The 25,471-nt window shown below is 43.0% G+C and overlaps 2 protein-coding genes across 3 annotated transcripts in view; both read right to left on the bottom strand.

Annotated features, from left to right (window-relative positions):
* ARHGEF26 (Rho guanine nucleotide exchange factor 26) overlaps positions 1 to 6,513 on the bottom strand; it is a 109,056-nt gene extending 102,543 nt beyond the window's left edge. Inside the window, exons 1-3 of one of the 2 annotated variants that reach the window (XM_050965857.1) lie at positions 6,441 to 6,513; positions 4,881 to 6,021; positions 3,141 to 3,180 (exon numbers count right to left, since the gene is read on the bottom strand). In XM_050965857.1, the coding sequence (XP_050821814.1) occupies positions 3,141 to 3,180; positions 4,881 to 6,021; positions 6,441 to 6,445 (1,186 nt within the window). In that variant the 5' untranslated portion in view covers positions 6,446 to 6,513. The remainder of the gene's footprint in view (positions 1 to 3,140; positions 3,181 to 4,880; positions 6,022 to 6,440) is intronic. The other variant, XM_050965858.1, reaches the window with a different exon arrangement.
* The window catches only part of P2RY1 (purinergic receptor P2Y1), a 1,183,293-nt gene that overhangs the window by 486,872 nt on the left and 670,950 nt on the right, over positions 1 to 25,471 (bottom strand). The window lies entirely within an intron of this gene.

Here is a 25,471-nt window from a genome sequence, read left to right as displayed (position 1 = left end):
ACCAAGACAGAGCCTGTGGGGCCCACCCAATCATCATCTTCCAAGACATGCTAAATGTGGGGCCTGCACACTTCCATGTCCATTCAGATTCCTCTTCTATGTGCCTCAATGCTACCAGTATTAATGCAACAAAACCACATGGAGAAAGAGCACAAACATGGAGATCACCTTCTTCTAGTGCTCATACTCTTTTGCCGTATATATTTTAAGCACAAGCACACAGGGAAAGAGGGAACTCAAAATACAGGAACTAAGCTACGAAGAGAAGAAATGTTTTATAGGAGAAAGGCTGACAATACTTTAAAAATGGGGCAGCTGTTTTGGACAACCTATTATTTGTAGGGAGGAAAGTGAAAGAGATTGAGTGAGTCTTTAAGAATCTGCTAACTTCTTTTGTCAAACTGTTTTGTCAGATTTGCTTTAGCTGCTGTGTCCATTAGCGCTTCTTCTGAAGGGTTGTACATAAGGGCTAGAGTTTATAAGGTGTGTACACACATCATACAATCATAAACACATAGTATAACTGCATATGGTGCTGTGTAACAGGAGAACTCTGCCAAAAAAATACGAAGACCTTGCCAAAAGAGTTTACAATCCACAGAATTACAATAAGAATATAGTGTGGGTCAGGATCATTATAGCCAGCATGCTTCAAAGACTATGTGAGATTTTTATAAACTTTTCGAGGATGGAAGCTTGGCATACAATAACTGAACCCTGAACGCCATTATAGGGAGTAAGGAGTGATCAACAGAGACAAAGGGAGCAGTCAGAAGAAAACCCTTGACATAGAATCAGGAGAGAATAAGGAGGTATCATAGAAAATGAAGGCAAGACATATTTGTGGACTGCTTCAAAAGCAAAGAGTTGCTTAAACAGTGCATGAGACCCGAGAAACTAAGCGCATGTCTACACTTACCTCCGGAGCGATTGATCCAGAGGGGGGTCAATTTATCGCGTCAAGTGAAGACGCGATAAATCGACGGCTGAGCGCTCTCCTGTCGACTCCAGTACTTTACCGGAGCGAGAAGCACAGGTGGAGTCGACGGGGGAGTGCCAGCAGTCGACCTACCGCAGTGAAGACACTGCGGTAAGTACATCTAAGTATGTTGACTTCAGCTATGTTATTCACGTAGCTGAAGTTGCATAACTTAGATCGATCCTCTTCCCCCCACTGTAACCAGGACTAAGAAAACTATAGGAGACAAAGCAGTGGGAAAGGAAGATAATCATGTCAACCAGGTTTTGAATGGACTTGGGGAGAGATTAAAGATGGGCAAGCAGAAAGAGTGCCAATTACCATAGTCAGGAGAGATTACAAGAGTACGGACTAATGTTTGGTTGTAAAATAGAGAGGAGGGAACACAGCCAATTCATCAAAAATCAGGGTCAAAGGAGCAGGGAAGAGTGGAAACAAAGATCACATCAAGACTACAAGCCTACAGGTCAGAATGGCAACACGAGAAAGAAAGGATTAGTTAGACTGCAGGGATAATTTTCATAAGCATTGGTGAGTGCTGGTTTATTCTTAAACCCCAGAGAATGGCACCTTGCCCACCGATTCTGCAACCCGATCCACATAATCCTGACACTCACATAGCCCTTTGATTTAAATCAATCAAATTTATTTAAATCATCACTAGTCAGGAAGACTCAATTTCATCATGGTTTTCCACATAAAAGTGCATTCTTGTTGGTTATTATAACCTTAATACATATTCTTCACAACTCAGAGATAGATGTAGGTTTGATTTTTAGAAGGTACACACTATACATTTTTAAACAGTGATTTATTTGAAAACTTTTCAGATTAGTTTTACAGCTATATCAGAAAATGAATGATTGTTTGGTTATTTCATTTACCAAAGGTAACTAAAGCAAATATTTATGACGTCACTGGGAGGTGAACTATCTCCAATTCAACAAGTTAATCATTAATATTTGGAGGATTTTCTTGCCATGCTGTATTAGGAGGAGAACATCACCAGGCAGACATTTAAATTGTTTTATTTAACTAAAACAATGTTAAGTATTGTGGATTTCTTTCTTCAACAGTAAACATATAATATTTTAACAAAACAAGCATATATCCCTCGCTTCTCACATTTATCTCCAGACTTCTTCTCCTTGTCCAGATCTATTCTGCCACCAACAATCTTCTATTCATTAAACTTTTTGAAACTTTGCACTTTTAGAGAGAGGAAAGGGACTGACTCTGTGTACACAAATTTGCAGAGGGACAACAGAGCTGAGGTCTGTTATTTCTCACCTCTATATATTTATTTAAAAACATTTTTACTGTTAACAAGCATGTTACCCCTGGAGACACAAATCCACTCTTTGAGAACTGCAAAACTAAGCATCTCTGATGGGATCTTCTAGACTGAGCACTGAGTCCCACTCTGAAGATAGAAAGATTAATCTAAATAATCTATACAGAAGCCTGTGAAACACCATAGGATCGGGTCTCTAATTCATGAACAATTGGAACTTATTTACAAAATTTTTCTTAAACATTACATGAATATATTGTCTCATACTATAGAATTAGCATTTATAATCCCTACTCCATGATAAGGTATCTTTGAGCCATAATGTATCTTTAGATAGCTTTTTCCTCAAAAAGTATTTTATCAAAAAAAATCCAATTTAAATAAAAAAAATCCATTTTTTATTTTTTAAATGAAATCATTGATTTTTATCCACCCTGTTGGAGTCTATGTAAGAGGTCTGACCACTGAAATCAGCTTGCAGGAATTGGTTTTATTTTACGCAAACCCCACAGCGTTTTTATAAGAGCTGAAGCTTAAACAATATATACCAATACATATAAATAGTTCCTTTTTATATTCAAGTGTAAGGTATTTGTTTACCTGCCTTTCTCTATTCTTTAAGCAATTCTACAAATAGAATTTAATGGCAGTTGTATTATTATTAAAAGCATTTCCAGTTGATAATTCAAGATTTTACATTTCAGTTAACTAACATGCTTTTCTTTGATAAAATCTACAGTATTTGGACATATTGTTCTCTTGAAGTCAGCTTCTCTTGAGATTTTTTTGGTCATTTAAAAGCTTAGATTTTTATCAGAAAATGCATTCAAATAATAAAAACCAGTTTCTCCAAAATCCAGTGCTTACCTTCCCCATCAAATGTCCCTTGTACTTTCAGTGCTTTCTTCTAGGATGTTTTTTTTAAAGAAAAGAAACATGAAAATAAGAACACAATGCCACTGCAACAAACATTGTGCTATTTTATTTAATATTATCTAAGGCACTGAGTTAATTATTCCTGGATTATAAACTTTTGACAATTAGCAAATTATTCACACAACCATTGTTTCAGTACAGATCTGTCATTAAAGTTGGTATGGACTTTCTTCTAATTGCTTAGTCATTCATCATGTTGCATTTTTCTTACAAACTGAATAAAAAGACCTTAAAAATGATTTCATACTGTAGCATGACAAGAGTTCAATAAACTCACATTTCATTGGCTCTGAGATATCCTATCAAGTATACATTGTTTTTGTTAGAGTGACTAGCTTTCCTTCCTTTCATGCTACAAAAAATTGACATAAGGCACCATGTAAGCTAGTTTCTGAGACCATAACAAGCCCTCCTAAACAAAACAAACTTATTGGTGAACTACACTTTAGACCTTTATGTGTTTTACTAGTTTAACTTGTCCAAAAAACAAACACAAAAAAAACAACCCCAAAATGAAACAAAACACTAGCTACAACAAAAAAGTCATCTCTGTATAAAGACAGGGCAATATGTCGTCATCCCAGTTTAAGCAGAACTCCTCAGTGCTTTCATTGGGGGAGGTCTGCAGGAAAAAAATCTAATGGAATGATATGGCCTACAATCTGATCTACTGAATCTGCTTGCTTGTGTAATTTCTGTGAAAGCTCCCAACCCTCAGCCCTAAATTTTTAGTTTGCCTGAGAACTGTCATGCACTTGATAATTATTCTACCAGTTACATCTATTATGCCTTGCCTGGAGTGCTTTACTGCACAATTCCAAGTCACCTTGCAGAGCTTTTTAATCTACCAATTTATTAAAAGCACTCAATGCTTGAAGAGTAGAAAGCAAATGAAATACAACAAAAAGACAAAGATATAACACTTTTTCAAGCCATAAAAGGTTTTCACAATTTTTTTTAGCAAGGCTTTGTGGCATAATTATGATATAATTAATTTAGCCGAAGAAAATGTAATAAAACTATTACTCAAAAAGGATTAAATCGGGAGGACTGAAATAAGACATTCTGCTTTTAGGATACACCTGAGGTTGTCTCAAGATACTTTAAAAGGCCTCTGTCAATTTAAAAAGTTCACTTCTACCTGAATTTTTTTTAAAACATACTGTTAAAAGTAACAGGTGAGGTTACTATAATTGAAAGAGATGTTGGAGGGGGGAGTTGGACTACTTTTTTGCCACTGTATTTACTTTCTGCATTAGGCAGCACTTTGTGAAGTCAAAGTTTCATTGTCTCCCCCATTCAAACATATACAGGGGTGTGATAAACATTTTTAAATATAAGTAAATATGAATGAAAAAAAGAACTCTAAATCAGTAGGGGGATTCAGTGACAAATATAGAATAAGAAATTACCTTTAACTCATGTTTTAAAATGGTTAGGTTTCAAATTAATAGTATTCTTTAAAAGTACTGTTTTCATTACAGTAAAACTGAGGAAATGTTAAGCAACTATTGATACCTGTCAAAGACCATAGATACGTTTCTAGTAGTAAATAATGAACTCAAAAACATAAACGCATTAATGGAAAATACTTAGACCGCTAATCACTACCTGTAAAATGGCCAGCACCATTCAAAAGAAAGCATAAGTTTCATCTACCAGTTTACTCACCTTTATTCTTCCTAAACTAGAAAATTTCTCCTTGTCCTCTACGACAGCTTTGAGTATTGGCTGGGACATTCTATTTTTTTTCTTAAAATTTGTAGAACTGTCAAAGTCAATGCCACTCACTACTGCTCTTCGATAGGAAGTAGACCTCAAGCCTCTTCTCAATGCCCCTGGGCTATCCAGGTCACCTTCTGTGTCTTCATCAGCATCAGCTACCAAAGGCATATTAAGTACCTCCAACATGCTACGGACCTTGGGGACCCTTTTGTTCATCTCCACATTTTGGTTGCTGGTTTTGTTTGTCACTTTTATCTCAGAAGCTAAACTCCTAGGAATGATCTGTTGTTTTCCCACTTTGAGCGCAGCAGGACTATTTGTACTCAGAACTATTGACTGTTTTTCTGGGAGCTGGTTCTGATTAGATGTCAGTCTGTGGAGAGTTAAGTTTTGCTGTGAGGGAGCTGCCTGGGAAACCAATGAGGGCCCCAAAAGTGCCTTTTCTAAGTTTTTAGAAAGCTGGTCAGATTGTAACTGCAAAACAGCCATTGTGTTGTTATTCGGTGAAGGCATATTTCCAGGTAAGGACCCAGGAGTTGGCATAAAAGCAGTCTGTTCATGTTCTGGGATAAGTGCTGATTGACTGGAAATCATCACTGGATGAAGCAGTGTGTCATCTGGTGAGGTTACTGTACCACTAGCTGTAAAACTTATCAAGTTATCTGAAACCAATTTCAGGACCTGAGATGCCTGGTCAGAAGAAAGTTGGGGGGATACAATTTTGTACTCTGGAGACCCTATTTTTCCATTTGGCACAGATCCCATGTTGGATTTAAAAGAGGAGGGGCTCCTCTGGACTAATCTGTTGACTGGAGAAGTAACTATTGTTTCAGCAGGCTGAGTTACAGTGAATGTACCCCTGTCTTCCACAGGGAAATCTGTGAAGAGGACCCCATTGGGGCTCTGGTAAGACTGGGGTCTAGCTTTGCTCTTGCTGTGTAGCTGGGGGGTTGATCTCCTCCTCCACCATGGCGTTACGTTGTTATTAGAAAAATCCACTTCACTTTCCCCATCCATAGCAAATTCCTTAGGGTCACCACTAGTGCAAGAAGGAAGCAACAAATCCTGCAAAGGCTCAGTCCCCGCACTACGAAGAAAGAGCAGTAAGCACAACATTGTCATTTCACACACAGCCCCAACTGTACTTACAGAAGGGGGGGGTTCTGGTAATGCCACTTACACCCGCCGCCGCGGTGACAACACGGCGTTAGAAGTTGGAGAGTTTTCAGAGCCGTGGGGGAAAGAGCCGAGAGCGCCGCTCCCGCCCCCCCGCAGCAGCTAGAGCCACAGCTGCTTCCCCCCTCCACGGAGCCGAACTCGGCTGGTGCAAACCCAGACCCGCCGCCAACGCGCCCCACCTGCTGGGAGCCCCACGACCGGGGGGAGGCAGCACCACCCCCATGGCGGCGAGGAGCGACGCGGCCCCTGCGCCTGCCCCACAGCTGCCCCCGCCAAGCCCGGACCCGGGCGGAACAACTCTCCCCAGAGCGGCTGCAAGGGACTCACCGCATCGCCGCGAGCGGCCGCAGGAGGGAAAGCACCTCTCGCCCGGGGGGGGGCCTGCCGCTCCCGTCCCCACCTGCCGCTCGCTGCCCGCCTCTGCCAGGGACGGGGGTGCACGGGCAGCGCCAGCCCCGCCGCGCTCTGCCTCAGTGGGAGCCCCAGCCAGCCACCCGCGCAGCCTTCAACCTGAGCCGGCCCCGCCCGCCGGCCGCCCAGCGCCTCCCCTGCCGCCCCGCGGCGCAGGCAGGAGAGAGGCCGCCTCCCAGCGGCCGGCCGCGCTCATACCGCCCTCCCCGGGCCCGGGGAGTCACGGCTCCAGCGCCACCGCCAGCCCCCTCCTCCGCTGGGGGCAGCGCGGCCCCGGCCCGCTGTTCCGGGGAGCTGCGAAGCCCAGGCCCCCAGAGGTCGTGGGAAGGTTCAAGACTCCCAGACTGGCCCTAGGCTGTGCCCAGTCCACCAGCCCCAGGGCCTGTTGGAAGAGTCTGGAGCCAGACGGTCTTTGTCTCCAGCCAGCACCACTGGCAGTTGTAACTTTGAGTTTGTAGCTGGGCAGCCTTTGGACATAGACAGCGAGGTCCAGGGTGACCAGATGTCCTGATTTTATAGGGACAGGCCCAATATTTGGGGCTTTGTCTTATATAGAACCCTATTACCCCCACCCCCATCCTGAGATTTCTGTCTGGTCACCTTAGCATGGTCCAACCCACCAACACAACTTGTAAACTGCAGGGATGGAGAGCCAGTGCTCCTATGGCTGCTGTTAACACATTATGGCCAAATTGTTTCATAGGCCACCAGGCAGAGAGAAGACATAGCCTCGTACTCCCCCTGCATACACTGCACAGCTGCATCAGGCCACAGCTGCTCTACACTATAGATTTACACTAGTATAACTACATTGCTCAGTGGTGTGAAAAATCCACACCCCTGAGCACACAGTTATGCTGACCTTGTGCCTGGCCTAGACAATGCTACGTCAACCGTAGGGCTTCTCCAGTCAACATAGCTACAGCCTCTCACGGAAGTGGATTAACTACACCAAGCGGAGCAGCTCTGCCAGTAGTGGAATAGCCTCTCCCCTGAAGTGCTACAGCAGCACCAATGCAGCTACAGCACTTAAGTGTAGACCTACCCTAAGTCTAGACAGGAACAGGGGCCTGCATTAGCACCCAGCTCCCCTTTCAGAAGGCTTCTGAACTTTGTATATAGATTGGTGGGTTGGGTACGGAAACTAACCAAAACTCATTTCAGGTGGACTTCGAGGAATTCATTTAAACCTGAAAAATAACGGATCGCAAACCAAGACTTTGACCATGCTTATGCATGAGTACTCATCATGCCTGCACGAGTATGCGTATTGAATTCACTACTGCTGTCCATAACGTTAAGGGCTTGTATAAGTGCTTGCAGAATTAGGGACTAAGTCTGAAAGAGAAAGGCATACCCTGGAAGAACCACCACCCACTTCAGATCATCCAGAGTAGAACTCAAAGTTATACATGTGTGAACAAAGGGATGTTTTGAATGGAGTTGGAAATTTCAGTGGCCCTCTACACCCTGGTTGGACATTTTGTTTTCTTACTAAATACTAATCCAATCAAAAGTGGCAGTGACAAAAAGTTATTACTAGCTGAATATGTTGAGTTTTGAGGCCTAAGCCTGGTTCCCAATAGATAGTCTCCATACCACATAGACCAGCACCCTTGTACATAGCACTAGTTTACAGTTCTGTAGTGCCCGAACATTCCAAGAGGCCATAGATTAAATGTACATTGCCAATGAAATACCATCTCACCCTGAAAGGCAATTCCTCCCTTGTTCAGGGTTGAGACAAACTAAAGGTCACGGCCTTTCATTACAATCACTGGCCACACTGAAGTTAGCCAAAGGTTTGCGTAAATAAACACTTTCTTCCAGCAAACTTGCTCTTTCTTCTAGAGAGGGAATCAGAGTTGGCTAGCTCAGATTCTATTGCTGCACACCAAATGAAGCTTAGAACAAATCTGGGAAAAGGGTAGAACTTTTAGTAAGAAAATAGGAAATACACAGCAATTCTATTGGCAGTTAGTTCTTATGAATTACGTAAGTCTGAAAAATTGTGGTTGTAATGATTTTGCAACTTTTATATGGCTTTGGTACATAATGTATCTTTTCAAGGGAAATAAAAACAGACTAGGTGTGGGGGAGGGGGGGGAAGGAAATCAAAGCTCCTGCTTCATTCATATTCTTCACTGACTGTAAAAGACTCCTCTCTCCTTTATACCATACTATGATTCAACACTCAACTCATAATGCAGGCTTAAACTCAAAGACATCGAAAGTTGCACCTGTGGTAAATCTCACTCACTTATTTTAGAAGAGACAATTGTGCCCTTATTCTCTGGATCTGTACTATTTGTCCAGCTAGTAAGGTCAGACACCTCACAACCTCCCCCTCCCCCCCATGGACAGATGCTTTCTTAGGGCTGGACTGGCACCTTGCAATCCAATTTGAGTAAGGGGCAACCTATAGTTGCGGAGCACCATGCTCAAAGAAGGGAAGTAAGCTGTTCTAGCCCTTTTCCAGCTGCAGTTTACTTCCACTCAGGGCTTGTCTACATCACAAAGTTGCAGCGCTGGTGAGGGGGTTACAGCGCTGCAACTTAGGTGTACACATCTGCAGGGCATCACCAGCGCTGCAACTCCCTGTTTGCAGCGCTGGCCGTACTCCCGTTTTGTCTCGGGTGTAGAGGATCCAGCGCTGGTGATCAAGTGTAGACACTTACCAGCGCTTTCTTGACCTCCGTGGAATAAGCAGGTATCCCAGCATACCTGAGGAAGCCTCTGGTAATCAAGCAGGTCTCCTTCCCCGGTTTGCTCTCGCGTTCCCCGAACCCGAGCAAGCAGGTCTCCTTCCCTGCGGTTTGCAAGGGGGTTCGGGGAACACGAGAGCAAACCCGGGAAGGAGACCAGCTTCGCCGCGGTTGCTCTCGCGTTCCCCGAACCCCCCTTGAAGCCGCCCAACAGCGCTGCAGTGTGGCCACATCTAACACACTTGCAGCGCTGGTTGCTGTAAGTGTGGCCACTCTGCAGCGCTGGCCCTATACAGCTGTACTAATACAGCTGTAACAACCAGCGCTGCAAAATTGTAGATGTAGACATACCCTCAGTGAGGTTAGTTGTGCTGTGTCAGTGCAAGAGAGAGTAGAACCAAGATTCTCCTCTTTCCCTCACTCCTGCCTATGTACCTGTACAGGAAAGGAAGTAGCATCTCAGTAGTAGTGATTCTCCTCCCCATGCATAGGCAGCAGATGCAGATTGTTTCTTGTGTAAAGAGCAATGCTGAAGCAGGTTAAGTTGGACAAGTGAAACTTTATTAATCCCTTTAGCCTGTTCTGTCAATGTAGCAGAGTTGCTTCCAGCTTAACTTTCTGGACTTCCCTGTTTCTCTGGTGTCCCATCAGTAATAGTCCCTCTGGGGCCCTTAAAAATCCATGGCTGGTGCCTCAGAGTCTAGCAACTATTTCTCTGTGGAGTCTCCTCCTTCCCTGTGGGGTTGGTCTCACGGTGGCTCTTTGTTTCTCTGTTCTGTGATTCTGTAGGCTTCCTCTGTGTGTTGTATCTCCTGGCTCATAAGTGCTTCCTATTCCTTCAGATCACTTGTCTCTCTTGCGTAGTCACCTCATATGACCTGGGTGCCACTGAACCCCTCACGATTCCTCTAGTTCACTCCATCTGATGTGTCTCTAAAGGCTGGATCCTCACAGGAGTGCCTGTCTCCAAGGCTGTTAGGTCATTGGCTGACCTGTCATACTCTAGTGTGTGCTTTTTCTAACTGCTGGTAATCTCCTCTTGGTAGTGTCCCCATCCTTCTAGCTGCAGCAGATCTCCTCTTATTGGTAACATGGTTTTGGTCCTTCCTGCTGTCAGTGCCTGTGCAGAACGGTTTTGGCACCCCTGACATAAGGTATTCCTGTGTGCCAAAAATGCTAACAAGGGGTCTGAACCAGAAGAAGCAGCCTTGTGAAAATGCTATTTTCACAACTGATTGCACATGACCATTATCTGTGGGTATTCTGGAGAGGCAATATGGTGATCAGACTCCCATTTGTGTGCATAGTCCTTAAATTCTTTCAAGGCAAACTGGGGACTGTTGTTGGTGACTACAGTGTCTGAAATACCATATCTTGCAAAGTGGGCCTTCAGTTTGACAACCACTGACTTGCTTCTTATATCAGGCAGGATATTGGCCTCTCAATTTTGAATCTTATTCTACTGCAATACTATACTGCTTTTCCTTTTAAGTAAATAAGTCCTTTCCCACTGGTAAGGTTGGCAGCTCATGTGGTAACAATCATACAACTGGCAGGTTTCATACCCTTCTAACAGAGTGGAGTTGTGTATTTATTCCTAGGTAGTAAACACAGTTGTCAATCTGTGAGGCATGTATTTTTTTTGGATGACATCCTTTCGTAATGATGTAAGACAGCTCCCTGTCTTGAAAATATGATTCCATCCTGCACACACAACTCATCTTTAATTTGAAAATGTGGTTCTGCTCCTACTAGTAGTTGGCTTTGTCTTCTGGCCACTCTTCTAGTATTGTTCTCTTGACTGCCTGTAGTTGGATGATCTTTTTCTGTAACCTCTTTGATTTCTATCAGCTTTGCTGTTGAAGCTTGGAGAGAGAGCAGCATGTTAATAGAGTCAGTGTCCTGATCTCCTTCCCGCAACTCACTGATGCTAGATATATATGGCCTGAATTCTAACACAGTAATTGTCCTGAACAATGTCTGATCTCTATCTGGTAGCACTGCAGGCACCACTACATGTTACAATCTCTTTGGAGCACTAAGGAGGGACTTTGCCATGATTAGGGCAGTCGTCCCCAAACTCTGAGGCATGCCCCCTCTAGGGGTACAGAGGAACATCTGGGGGCACATGAGCATGGGTCAGCCCCATAGGGCGGAGAGGGAATGCCACCGTGCCCCACTGTGCCCCCAGTTCTGCTCCAGCCTCAGCCCCAGCCACAGCTCCTCTCCCAGCCACAGCTCCCTGCTGCAGCCCCCTGGCCAAAGGTTGCCATGTGCCTGGTTTTCGACCAGGAAGTCCGGTTGGAAAGGGGACCTGGCAATGTCCAGTCAGCACTCAGAGATGACTCTGGCAAGACAGATACTGGTGGCTCCCCCACCCTGCCTCCTCTTAGAGCAGGCTCCCTCTCCCCCACCCTGCCCCACTCTTAGATCACACAGCTCCGCCTCCCCCTCCCCCACCCCACTCACCCCACCATCCCCAGAGCATGGCTCCCCCACTTCCATCCTGCTCCACTCATCCTACCACCACCTACCTCAGCTCCCAGGGCAGGCATGCATCATGCAAGAGGGAGGCGCAATTGAAAAAGTTTGGGGACCACTGCTCTAGGGGTTTGTGGTCTGATTACACTGTTACTGGATGGCCTTTGGTGTACTGATAGAATCACTCCACTCCAAATACCACAATCCAAAGCTTTTTGTATTTGGGCATATCCCTGTTCAGTCTGACAGGGCTCTGTGGACATAAGCAACCGGCTGCTGCTGCAAAAGAGCTACACCCAGTCCTTTCTCCAAAGCATCATGCTGGAGTGTCATGGCTCTCTGGGCTGGTAGTGCTTTAGTATGTTACATTATCAGTTTCAGTGTGTCAAATGCTTGCTGCTGGGGACCTGCTGAGTCCCAATCAACATCCTGCCTTATGAGTTAACATACGGGTTCTGCTACTACAGCCAGGTGTGGACAGAACTTGGACAGAAAAGTTATCATTCCAAAGAGGCACGGTACCACTTTCACATCTACTGAAGCTGGCATGCCTCGGACTCCTTGGTCTTGTTGGAATCTGTTCAATCCCTCAGTTGTGAGCAGATATCCAAAGTATGTCACCTCATGCTATCTGAGTCGTATTTTTGCTGGTTGAGTTTTATATTGTCCCTGCATCACTGTAGAAAAGCTTATAGCTTTCTGGCATGGTCTCGTTCAGCTTCTGTATCATTACTCCCTTCATCTACAATGAGGCTATCACCTGCAATTATTTTCACTCCAGGAAGTCCTTCCAATGCTTGGGTGAATCTCCTCTGGACCACCTCTAGTGCTGGGCCTTTGTCCATCAGCATGAGCAGCCATCTGTTGTGACCAAATAGCATTGCAAAAGTTATCAGCATGCTGGAGTCTTTATCCAGGCTTATGTGCCAAAACCCCATTCCTCACATCACAGACCATAAAGATTTTGGCTTTGGAAAGTTCAGGTAAGATGTCATCAGCTGTGGCCAGTGGATACAGTGGCATCTTTTCAATGCTCACTTCAGTGGCTTTATCTCTATACAGATGTGTAATCTGCCTGATGACTTCTTTGTCACCACCATGTTGCTTACCAAGGTTATACTGGCCTCTGTTGACTTTTGAACTCCTAGTGTACTTGATTATGTAGTACCCCTTGAATTTTCCTTTGTGATAAGCATGCAGGTTCCATTGTTGGGTCTACTTCAAATCACAGATTTCCTTTGAGGCACCAATTGTCTTGGGAAAACATCCCCATATGCTTTCAAAATTGCCTCCATTATCTATGGACTCAGTCATGATGTTACCACCAACAACTGATGTGCCATCCCCCTCTTGTACAAGTCTGAATTAATCTTTCTGAGACCTTCCTCTGCTCTTGCATACGCTGCTAAAATGTTTAAACTAGCCACATTCCATGCAATGCTCTCTTAGTGTGAGGCACTTCTTTTCCTGTTTGGGCTGTGTCCCACAGGAAATGAATCTCACTATAGGTATGGAACTCTGACCACTTGCTCTCCTTTGCAGTTGTCTCACTGCATGTACTTCTGGGAGTGTGGTGCCTCCTCAGGCTTACATCCTCTCTCAAGGCTTCTGCTGCACACCCCATGTCGAAGCATCTGTCTAATGCAGAGGTGGGAAAACTACGAACCAGGGGCCACATCCAGCCCTCCAGATGTTTCAGTCCAGCCCTCAAGCTCCCACCAGGAAGTGGGGTCTGGGGCTTGCCTTGCTCCAGCGCTCCAGCTGGGGAGTAGGGTTGGGGTCTTGCCCCACTCCACATGGCTCCTGGAAGCAGCAGCACATCCCCATGCTGGTGCCTATGCGTAGGGGCAGCCAGAGGGTTCTGCACACTGCCCCCAGCCCAAGCGCCACCCACGCAGCTCCCATTGGCCAGGAACTACAGCCAATGGGAGCTGCAGGGGCAGCGCCTGTGCACAGGGTAGCGCAGAGAGCCGTGCCTCTGCATAGGAGCCGGAGGGGGACATGTTGCTGTTTCTGGGAGCTGCTTGAGGTAAATGCAGCCTGGAGCCTGCCTCCGACCCCATCCCATGCCCGAACCCCCTGATCCCCTCCCGCCTTCTGAACCCCTCAGTCCCAGCCCGGAGCACCCTCAACTCCTCATTCCCCAGCCCCACCCCTCATGCCCTCCTGCACCCCAACCCCCAATTTTGTGAGCATTCATGGCCCGTCATACAATTTCCACACCCAGATGTGGCCCTTGGCCAAAAAGTTTGCCCCCCCCGGTCTAATGTAAGATTACCTTTCTGGAGCAGCCACTCCTGTAAATGGTGATCCCAAGTGCCACAGACTATCCCATCCTAAATTAGGGATTCTGTCAAACCCCAAACCCCAACTCCCCAAAATTGCATATAGCAACCACTGTTTGTAAGGCAGTAACAGAGATCTATCCCCTCCCCTTTGGAGTCATCTCTAGAGAAAAATCTGTGTCGCTTCACAGGAACATAAAGTCTGGCAAGTCAAGTGTAAAAGTATAATTAGACAAGCCAAAAAAGAATTTGAAGAGCAAAGAGCCAAACACTCAAAAACTAACAACAAAACATGTTTTCAGTACATCAGAAGCAGGACGCCTGTCAATCAGTGGGGCCACTCAACAGCTAAGGTGCTAAAGAAGCACTCGAGGAAGATAAGGCCATTTCAGAGAAGCTAAATGAATTCTTTGCATCAGTCTTCACTGCAGGTTCCCACACCTGAGCCATTCTTTTTAGGTGAAAAATCTGAGGTGTCAATAGAGGTGGTTTTGGAACAAACTGAAATTAAATAAGAAGTCACCAGGACCAGATAGTATTTCACCCAAGAGTTCTGAAGGCACTCAATTATGAAATTGCAGAACTACTAACTGTCCAATCTAACTTATTTAAATCAGTTTCTGTACCAGATGACTGGAGGATAGCTAACGTGACACCAATTTAAAAAAAAAAAAAAACAAACCTAAAAAAAGGCTCCAGAGGTGATCTCAGCAATTATAGGCAAGTAAGGCTGATTTCAGTAACAGGTAAATTGGTTGAAACTATACTAAAGAACAGAATGATCATATACATAGATGAACACGATTTGTTGGGGAAGAGTCAACATGGCTTTTGTAAAGAGAAATCATCCCTCACCAATCTATTAGAATTCTTTGTGGAGGCGGGTGGGGGGGATCAACAAAGCATGTGGAGAAAGGTGATCCAGTGGATATAATGTACTTGGACTTTCAGAAAGCTTTTGACAAGGTCCCTCACCAAATAAGCAATCATGGGATACGAGGAAAGGTTCTCTAATGGTTCTGTAACTGGTTAACAGACAGAAAACAAAGGGCAGGAATATTTGGCCAGTTTTCAGCATTGAGAGGGGTAAATATCACCCAGGGATCTGTACTGGGACCAGTACTGTTCAATATATTCGTAAATGACCTGGAAAAGGGGTAAATAGTGAGGTGACAAACAAGTTTATTCAAGATAGAAGACTTACAAAGGGATCTCAACACTGGATGACAGGGCAACAAAATAGCAAATGGAATTCAGCATTGATAAATCCCAAGTAATGCACATTGGAAGACATAATCCCAACTATACATAAAAAATGATGGGGTCAAAATTAGCTGCTATAACTCAAGAAAGATCTTGGAGTCATTGTGGCTAGTTTTCTGAAAACATCCATTCAATTGCAGCAGCAGTTAAAAAGTTAATGTTAGGAAGAACCATTAGGAAAGGAATAGATAATAAGACAGAAAATATCATGCCACTTTATAAATCCATGGTATACTCACTCTTTGAATACTGCATACAGTTCTGGTCGTCCCATCTCAAAAAAGATATATTAGAATTGGAAAAGGTATAGAGAAGGGCAACAAAAGTGATTAAGGGCATGGAAGCGATCGGTAAAGGAGGGATTAAAAAGACTGGGATTTTTCAGCTTGGAAAAGAGACAACTAAGAGAAGATATGATAGAGCTCTATAAAATTGTGACTGGTGTTGAAAAAGTGAATAAGAAAGTGTTATTTGCCACTTCACATAATACAAGAGCCAGCAATCACCCAATGAAATTAATAGGCAGCAGGCTAACAAAAGGAAGTACTTCTTTACACAAGACAGTCATTGCCAGGAGATACTTTGAAGACCAAAACTATAAGAGTTCAAAAAAGAACTATATAAATTCCTGAAGGATAAGTCCATCAATGGCTATTAGCCAGGATCATCAGGAATGCAACTCCATATTCTAAATTGTCCCTAGCCACTGATTGCCAGAAACTGCGAGTGGACCATAAAGGATGGATCATTTGATGACTGCCTGTTCTTCTCATCCCTTCTGATGCACCTGGCATTGGCTACTGCTGGAAGACAGGATACTGGGTTATATGGACCATTGGTCTGACCCTGTATGGCTGTTCTTATGTAGAGTAAAATAATAGTTTTACTTATCCATTGTTGCTGGCCTCCTGCATGGCCAGGTCTCTGGACAGCTCAAACTCCATCTTACAGACCTTGCCCAGTGATGGACACAGTGTGTCTACAAAATCCAGGGCTCTGAAGGAGGAGTTAGACTGAGATCCATGGTTCATGCTGTCAGCTGCTGCACTTCAGAGAACTCACAGCACCAATACTTTTGCTTGCAAAGAGTGATGCTGAATTTAGGTTAAGTTGAACAAGTGGAAATTTATTAAAATTCTTTGGACTGTTCTGTCCACGTGGCTGCGTTGGTTCCAGCCTGACTTTCTAGTGGCAGCGTTCCATTTCCCTGGTGGCCTGTCAATAACAGTCCCACCAGGGAACATGGGCCCTCTCACTCCAGTTCTGCTGGTCGTGATACACAGGTAGCCTTCACAGCTGAGTAGAGAGGCGCCTTATACCCAATTTTCTCCCTTGTGCAGAAATGTAGCAGAATTCACAACTGAGCAGTATGCTTCAATCAGATGCACTGGTGGGACAGACTCTTCAATAAGATTTGGTCCAGGCGTTATAAATTAGCACTTATCACTAGCTAGAAAAAACAAAGCATGGATAATATGATAGAAATGCAAAATATACTGTACAGAAAACACATTAGTAAAGCTGACTATTAAGATGTTCATGCTATTAGAAAGTTATGTATAGCTGAGGACTTTTCTCTGTCTTACGTATTCATAGTGTAATAGTCCTGGTAGTATTTAGGCACTCTAACTCCACCTTTTCCTTCTAGACTCAAAACGATTAAAATCTGTTTCATTTTAATTGAAATTTAAAATTAATGAAAAAATAAGAAAAAAGTGACATTTCAGAATACTTAACTAATTTATTTTAGGTCCAGTATTAATTGTTCACATCAGGGGACATATGCTAAAAGGCCATCAGAATATATTTAGGGTACTGAGGGTATATTTAGGGTACACAGGAACACTGATTTGGTATCTCCTCAGATCTGAACTTCATAGCTCAACTTCAACCTCAGTATGATGGACCTGAACTGGAACATCAGAGCATAAATCTCTTGAATTGTGAAGACATCTGAATTCAGATCTTTACTGTTTGGCTCATGACCCTCTCCAGACTGTAGCTTAATTTACAAAAACTGAAAACCCGCCACAACTGGGGATGTGTGGTGCATGCCTACTATCTATTGCTGTTAATCTTGGCCTGGGCCGTCAAGTCTTCTGCCACCCAAATTAGTTTTTGAAATATTTAGGCTATTTGTGTCTGAAACAGAGTTTAAGGAAACAGCTGAAGTAGCTGAAGCCAACAAGTGCTTTGTTATGCTTAATCCAGATTTCCTTACACCTGGTTGAGAGGGCACTGTGCTTTCACTACCTGCAAGATGTGAACTTGATTTTGCCACAGATTTTAACTTAAAAACAATAATACAAAAAAAGCTTTGAACTTGAGCCTACAACCAATCTATTCTACAACATGCAATAGTAATACAACAGAGGAAATGCTTTGCAAAGTGGAGATCTGCCACCTAGCAACCATTTGGAAGTGTTTTCTTCAGTAGCCTGAGACCCACTACACAGACTTTAAAGAAGAAAGCTTGGGGGCTAGGGGGAGGGTTGCAAGACAATTACTCTGCATCTGTGACACAGAATTGTTGAATGAGTGATCAGGACTTCATTCTCAGGGGAAAAACATGCAGATTAAGAGACCTGTTTAAGTCAGATTCTGCTGTTGACAGGGATACGGGAAGTTCGTTTTGGGGAAAAATGTGTTTACATTAAAAAAGGAAGAATCTTGTTTCATAGAGGCTTTGGACTCTGCAGATGACATTTCTGTGATGATGGTCATGTTTGTTCTGAGGTGAGGATTTACTTGATGCAAAATTATTATAGGAGATTTGATTACTTTGAGAGTGAGAACAACTAAAATAAGGACAGATTTCATGGCAAAGTGGATTACAAAAACCTCTGGACTCCCCACAAATATATACAGGAGGATTATGGAATCAGTAGGATGAAAGCCTGCATGTAACTACATGAGTGTTTCTTCAAACAGGCCCTGATTCAACCAGGTACTTAAGCACGTGCCCAACTTTAATCATGTGAATCAACTCACTGAAGTCAACGGATGATTCATGTGCTTAAAGATAGGCTCATGCTTAACCAGTTGGCTGAACAGGTACTTAGGAATGCATAAGAAGTGGCAGAATAATTTGAAATCTAGCAAACCCTTCTTCACAAAAAAACCTCAGATTATTGCTAGATTTCCTTTCTTCACAGGTTATCAAGCAAAACTAACTTCCCAGACAAGAGCCAAATTTCTACTCAATGCCATATTTCTGACCATAGAGCGGAATATTACGAATAGATACGATACAGATGGCAGTAAGTTAATTGCCTTACATTCACTTGAAGTTATTTTTTTTCCTTCAGTCAAATTACATATCAAAAAGAATATATTAAAAGTTCTTTAATACTAAAAAGGTAAAGAAGATTTGTCCTAAGCCTTCTTAAAGGGTGGGTCGAGGTCTCTGAAACAGAATGTAAATAAAATCATTAATTAAAAAACAAACAGAAACCTATTGGGGAAAAACAAAGCAACATCTGGGGACGAGCCAAGCACGTGCACAAAGACAGATAAAGCCTAAACAAAGAAACGTACTCCACAAACGTTGCAGGAAACACAAAATCTGACTAAAAATAAAATGAAACAAACCAGAAAAAAAAAATCAAATGAATAAAAAAAAATGTATACGTCTCAACAATGAGACAGAACTCCACACAGTCATATGAGAAAAACACATGCTTCTCTCTCAAAAACAAGCAGGGGGAGGAAGGAATGCCACAGCCATAAGTAGGGAAAACATAATACATTAACTTCAACCACAGACTTCTATATCTCTACTAACAGCAGAATACAAGGGAAAACATCTCAAAATTTAAAAAAGGAACAGATAGTTCAATTGTCAGTTATTGTTGCATAACACATGAATGTGAGTGTTACTAGGATGTAGCCAGTATTTCTTTTTGAATGATCTTTAGAAAGTTTCTTTTGTATACTTTTCATCTGTTTCACCATCAAATCTAACTCATCATACATCATCATTAAGAGGTTTGGTATCGCTCCAGGCACATTACTGAAATAATAAGCATTCTTAAATCCACCATAATTAATAATTGCAATACCACATTTTACAAGATTGTCTGATTACACAGTTCTTTAATTATGCTGTAACTAATAATTGTGTTTCTATAGCAACCCCCATTCCCACACACACTGCATTTTAGACACTGTACAACAGAATACAAATTTAAACAAAAATATTAAAAATATAAACAAAAATAAATGTGGCATTCAAATGTTTAATGAGGAAAGAAACAGATATATTGCAAATAAAGGCTGTTCTAAAACAATTTAGAAGGGGAAAAGCTTTCAGGTGTTTTTCTGAAAGCAACAAAGAATGAAACGAAATAAAATAAAGTTCAAGAGAAAGTGAGTTACACATCCAGGGGTGGCTCTAGGCATTCTGCCGCCCCAAGCACGGCAGGCAGGCTGCCTTTGGCGGCTTGCCTGTGGAGGGTCCGCTGGTCCCGTGGCTTCGGCAGACCTCCTGCAGGCGTCCTCCGAAGCCACGGGACAGCGGACCCTCTACATGCAGGCCTGCGGGAGGTCCGCCGAAGCCACGGGACTAGCGGATCCTCCGCAAGCAGGCCGCCGCAGGCAGCCTGTCTGCCGCCCTCGCGGTTCCAGCAGAGCGCCCCCTGTGGCTTGCCGTCCCAAGCACGTGCTTGGCATGCTGGGGCCTGGAGCCACCCCTGTACACATCATACAGGGCTGGATTTGCACCTTACACCCCCCCGCCAGGCACAGCATCTTCAGCATCCTCCCCTTCCTCCCCTCCACATCTGACGTTCATGTTTCCGTAGAAAAATTAAACTTTTAACCCACTTTTAACTTTTAGGCACCCCATGGCATATGCCAACTATGCCTAATTGGAAATCTGACCCTGACACCAGAGGGCCCATCACAGCAAAAGTGCAATTGCCTGACAAGTTCAGATGTGAAGATGGAAACCTGATACAGCTCGTGATGTGTGAACTAAGATACCCATCGGTATAAAATACTCAGTGAGATGGTCTCAAAGGGAACCAAGGCCAACTCTGTTAAGGTCTCTAACAAGCACAAGTGCCAATTTAAAGTTCCATCCACCTTTTCTGGCCAATGTAAAAGAGTAAGACTGGCAACAGTCTTGATCCTGCAAGATGCTGAGGAGTTGGGCCCTGATTCAGCAAAGCACTTTAATTTTTAAGCATATGAGTAGTCTCCACTGACTTCAGTGAGGCTACCCATAAAAAGAACCAATAGTTGGACGTCAAAGCCGAACAAATTCAAATGAGAAATAAGGTACAAATTTTTAACAGTGTAGGAAGTTACATGTTGGAACAAACTACCAAGGGAAGCAGTGGATTCTCCATCTCTGATGTTTTCAGATCAAGACTGGATGCCTTTCTGCAAGATATTCTATAGTCAAACTCACGTGTTTGAGCTCAATGCTGGGGTAACTGAGTGAAATTCTATGGCCTGTGACAGACATGAGATCAGACTAGATGAGCCAATAGTCCCATCTGGCCTAAAAATATGTGATCCCTGAATCTACTCATGTGCTTCAAGTTAAATGCATGTTGAAGTGTTTTGCTGGATTGAGGCCATCATGCTTCAACACCTTGCAGGAGCAGCCCGGTGGGATTGTGATAACTCAAACCAATGAGCTGTTGTGCCACTGCACTCTGAACATACTGAAAGTGATGGAGCAGCCCCACTGAAAGCCCTAAAAGAGGGAGTTAAAATAGCTGAGATAAATGGTCACAAGGGCATACATGTGCTTTTTGTGAGATAATCACTGAAGTAGTAACCACACAAATTCCTGATCTCGATAGTATGATTTACAGACAGCACAACGTCAAAGATTCAAATATCTTGAAATATTATTTGATATCGTTGGTGAGCTTTGTAACAATTATGATTAGATGATCCTGATTTAACTGAAAAGCCATTTGATTAATTGTAAATGGAAAACCTAGCTGAAAAAAAATCAGACAGTTTAAAACACTGCATTGACTTATCCAAAGGAGACTGAGAAATACTTGGGATCTAATGTTAATAATGGAGTCACTTTAAGGAATCAAAACTACCATATGGTATTGTTCTTTGGAGACATCTTGAGAGTCAAAAAAAAATAAATAAAATAATGGCAAGGGAAGCTTCAAAAAGATTAACATGCTGGAGAAGTCGAGCCAGGGACTGCTATGTCTTCCAGCCATGGGCACTGGTGTCAGGTTAGAAGGCAATAGGAGCTGAGGGTGCTCACCACCATACCGGACCTATCTCTAACCGTGGTACTGGCCAGAAAAGTGAGTGCACAAAATTGCCACCTTGTTACTTGTCTTATCAGCTGCTCATGTGCCTTCTGAGTCATACCATATGCATATGCCTACTTTACTACTCAAAGCCATTTCTACTACACATTGGGCTGGTCCAGACTAGGGGGGGAAAATCGATCTTAGATTTCAGCTACGTGAATAACGTAGCTGAAGTCGAATATCTAAGATCGAATTACTCACCCGTCCAGACGGCGCGGGATCGATGTCCGCGGCTCTCCGTGTCGATTCCGGAACTCCGTTGGGTTGATGGAGTTCCGGAATCAATATAAGCACGCTCGGGGATCGATATATCGCATCTAGATTAGATGCGATATATCGATCCCGAGCAATCGATTTTAACCCGCCGATACGGCGGGTAGTCTGGACGTACCCTTTTTTTTGGTCATCTTCAGTGATCACTTAGGGGACATGCATACTGCAAATAAAAGTGCAATTAATTGTAGTGTGGGTAAGCATAACTGTGCTAGCTTTAATCTAGCTAGAATGGGTAATGATAGCAGTGAAGTCAAGGTAGCACAGACTGTGGTGCAAGCCAGCAATCTGAATATATAATCAGGGTCCCCAGTGGGCTTGCACTGGGGCAGCTAACCCACATTGAAGCCTGTGCCACTACGTCTTCATTGCTATGGTTACCTGCACTAGATTAGAGCTAACATGGGTATGCCTACCTACACTACAGTTACACACACCTTCATTTGTGATGTAGTCATACCTTCAGTACTTCAAGTGCTCTGCCTGGGATCCTCAACCCTTAAAAGTCATAGTCCCCAAAACCACATTCAGCTCTTCAGAGCTTGCTTAGCTTTGGAAGAACAAGCTGTGTTTACCTAACCCTTCCATCTATCAATTTCTAATGTACCGACAGGACCAGATTCTCAGCTGGTTCAAATTGATATAGTTCAGTTGAAGTCAGTAGAGCTACGTTGGTTTATATTAGTTGAGAATATGACCTATAATATCTAGTCAATATTATCTGTGTTCTGTTTTCCATATTATTAGTCATATGTAGTAGTTGTGAAAGCAAAATTTGGCCCTGCATTTTGATTCAAGTTTTTATTGCAGGTGATAGTGTATGAAGCAAAAAAGTTACAGCTTGATTTTCAAATGTAGGTTGATCTTGCAGAACTGTTAAATTCTGAGCAAATTTGATTAAGTAGTTATAAATTCCAGAATCTTTGATGAATGTGGCCCCTTAAGAGTATTCAGAATACTTTGGGAACCTGTTTGGATACAAAGAAATATATACATTAAAATTGGCAGAATAACTGGCTGGCATCAGACGTAAGTGATTATTATTGCATGTAATTCATTTGGTAAATCCTATTGTGTATTATCCACATTTACCAGATGCTCCTAAACAAAATATGCTCTGCCAGATCAATTCTGTATGTACTCGATGCCTAATTTAAACAGCATATGGTTGTTAACTTAATTATCCACATTTTTTTCCTATGGAAAATCTGACGGAGAGTGTTTCTGATGTGATAGTTTTAATTTTGCATGTCTTGAGTTTCTGCAGCTCTTGCATTCTGTGCTATTTATATATGTTCTGTTTGATCTTTAGTTGGATGCAAATATACACTACCTTGCCCATAGTAATAATCAATAATAATAATAAAACACATTTTAGGGCTACCAACTCTTCTATCCAAGTGAATATAAGTGGAGCACATTTTCATGTGTCTTCTTCATTGTTATTTAAATGCAAATGGATGATGGATAATGTCTCAGAGGAATGGGGCAATAGTAAGAATACTGAACTAAAGATAGGACCACATTTTTGTGATAATACTTTAGCTTCAACAAACATCCTTATCTAAATCAAATAAATTTACATATAGTTTCTTATAAGAGGACAGTTAGAAAGCAAAAGACAGGACCATGCTTTTAGGCAAAATATCTATGGGAGAGTAAAACATACTTTGAAAACTCTGAGATTCCAAATCCAGAGTTTTCAAGGAGTCATGAAGTTGGGAGCTGTTATTGCCTCCCCATGGAGTGGACTGGAACATGCCTCTTCAACCTTGCAAATATCCTGAGATCTGCAGGGAAATGCTCTGGACACTCAGAGGAATGGAGTATTCCACGGTGTGTCATGCAAGCAATGCTTCTCAGCCTTTGCCTCTGCTTTTGCTAGGGAATTTAAAAGCATGAAGCAAGAACAATGACAGCATCAACAATAATTCTGGTGGGTCTTGCAATAAGATATGCCACTTTGTATGCTGTGCTTTGGCCAGGCCTCTTCCAAACCAGCCCCACATCTCTAAAACCTGCAGAACCAGGCAGATATGCTTCAGAAGGCCTGGGGCAGATAGAATGAAACCACAGAGTATGGCTACACTGCAATTAAAAACCTGTGATGTGCCTATGCAAGCTGACTTGGGCTCGCAGGTCTCAGGCTAAGGAGTTGTTTAATTGCAGTGTAGGCATTTAGGCTTGGGCTGGAGCCTGGGCTCTAGGACCATATGAGGTAGAGTCCCAGAGCTTGGGCTACAGCCTGAGCATCTATACCTCAATGAAACAACCCCTTAGCCTGAGTCAGCTGGCATGGACCAGCCACAGGTGTCTAATTGCAGTGTAGACTAGGCTGACCAGATAGCAAGCGTGAAAAATTGGGATGGGAGGGTAGTGAGGGGTAATAGGGTCCTATATAAGACAAAGCCCCTAATATTGAGACACGGTCCCAATAATATCCATAGACACCCTTACGGTAAAGCCCAGTTGTACAAACTTCCTGTTTCCTCCTCTGGCTTAAACAGGGACTGTGGCCCAGTCAGGATCCTTGGACTTCTCCCAAACAAACCGTAGGGTTGAGACTTGAGCCCCAGTTGTGCTTCATGGACTCTGGTCCCAGCTGCTGCCTTTGAGCTGCTGGGTGAAGACTGGAGAAGGATCACCCCCACAAACTTGGCTTTGAGATCCACAGGCCCTCACAGGAGGGAAAAAAATCACCCCAAGTGGAAATGCACAAATGCGACCAGTTAATATATTATGTTAATAATTAGAATCCATAACTTGTATTCACATTAGTCATACATTATTCTTTAAGAAAAATCCTTCTTTTTTATGACAGAGGCAGGCTGTTGATGTGCCTCAATTCAAGTAATTAGCATGAGTGAATGAATAAGATTCCTACTGTCTCACAAAAAACCATCAAGAGAACAGAGGTGACAGAGGTCAATACAAAGTGATGCATCCAGGCCACTAGTAAAGTACATCTGGTAGTGCTTTCTTCACTCCATCAGGGACATGAGCTTGTAGGGAACTCCACTTCTTCCTAATGTCAAGAGAAGACTCTTACTGAAGGATACACTTGTCAAATTCAATAGCACAGGTGTCCCAAGACAAGCTCAGGAAATTTATAAACATACTGAGCAGAAAAGAAAGGACCTACTGAGCCTCAGTTTTTTTGTTTGTGTCAATACAGGTTATGAGATATCTTATTTGAAGGCTAGTCAGCTCAAATATTATGTTTAAGCCAGGTACATCAAAAATTACATTTTCTTCTTTAAACTTTTCTCTTACATATTATTCTTTCAAGTGGTTTAAAACTGATTAAGAGAAACAAACAGGCTGTGTAACACTACCTTAAGGGTTTTTTTAGAATGACTGCACTGTACTGAAATAATGAAGAACCTGAGAGAATTTGTATTCTGATCTTTTTAGATCAGTTTGTAAACAATAATTTGCTACACTTGGTTTGTGATTTCAGCTCCCCAACACATTTTTTGTTCTCAAAACAAAAAATCATTTTATTTCAGCCATACCATTTCCAGCAATGAACTTGCCAGGATTCAAAACTTGGCAGCATAGAGCCTGGTCAGTACTTGGATGGGAGACCTCAAAAGAAAACCCAGAGTTCTGCAGAAAAGGCTGCTAGTGCCTCAGTAGTTGCT

Source organism: Gopherus flavomarginatus, chromosome 8 (assembly GCF_025201925.1).
Source record: "Gopherus flavomarginatus isolate rGopFla2 chromosome 8, rGopFla2.mat.asm, whole genome shotgun sequence".
In the NCBI taxonomy this organism is placed as follows: domain Eukaryota; kingdom Metazoa; phylum Chordata; order Testudines; family Testudinidae; genus Gopherus; species Gopherus flavomarginatus.
The sequence above is the reverse complement of the archived record's forward strand: the minus strand, read 5'-3'. Positions and strand labels throughout refer to the sequence as shown.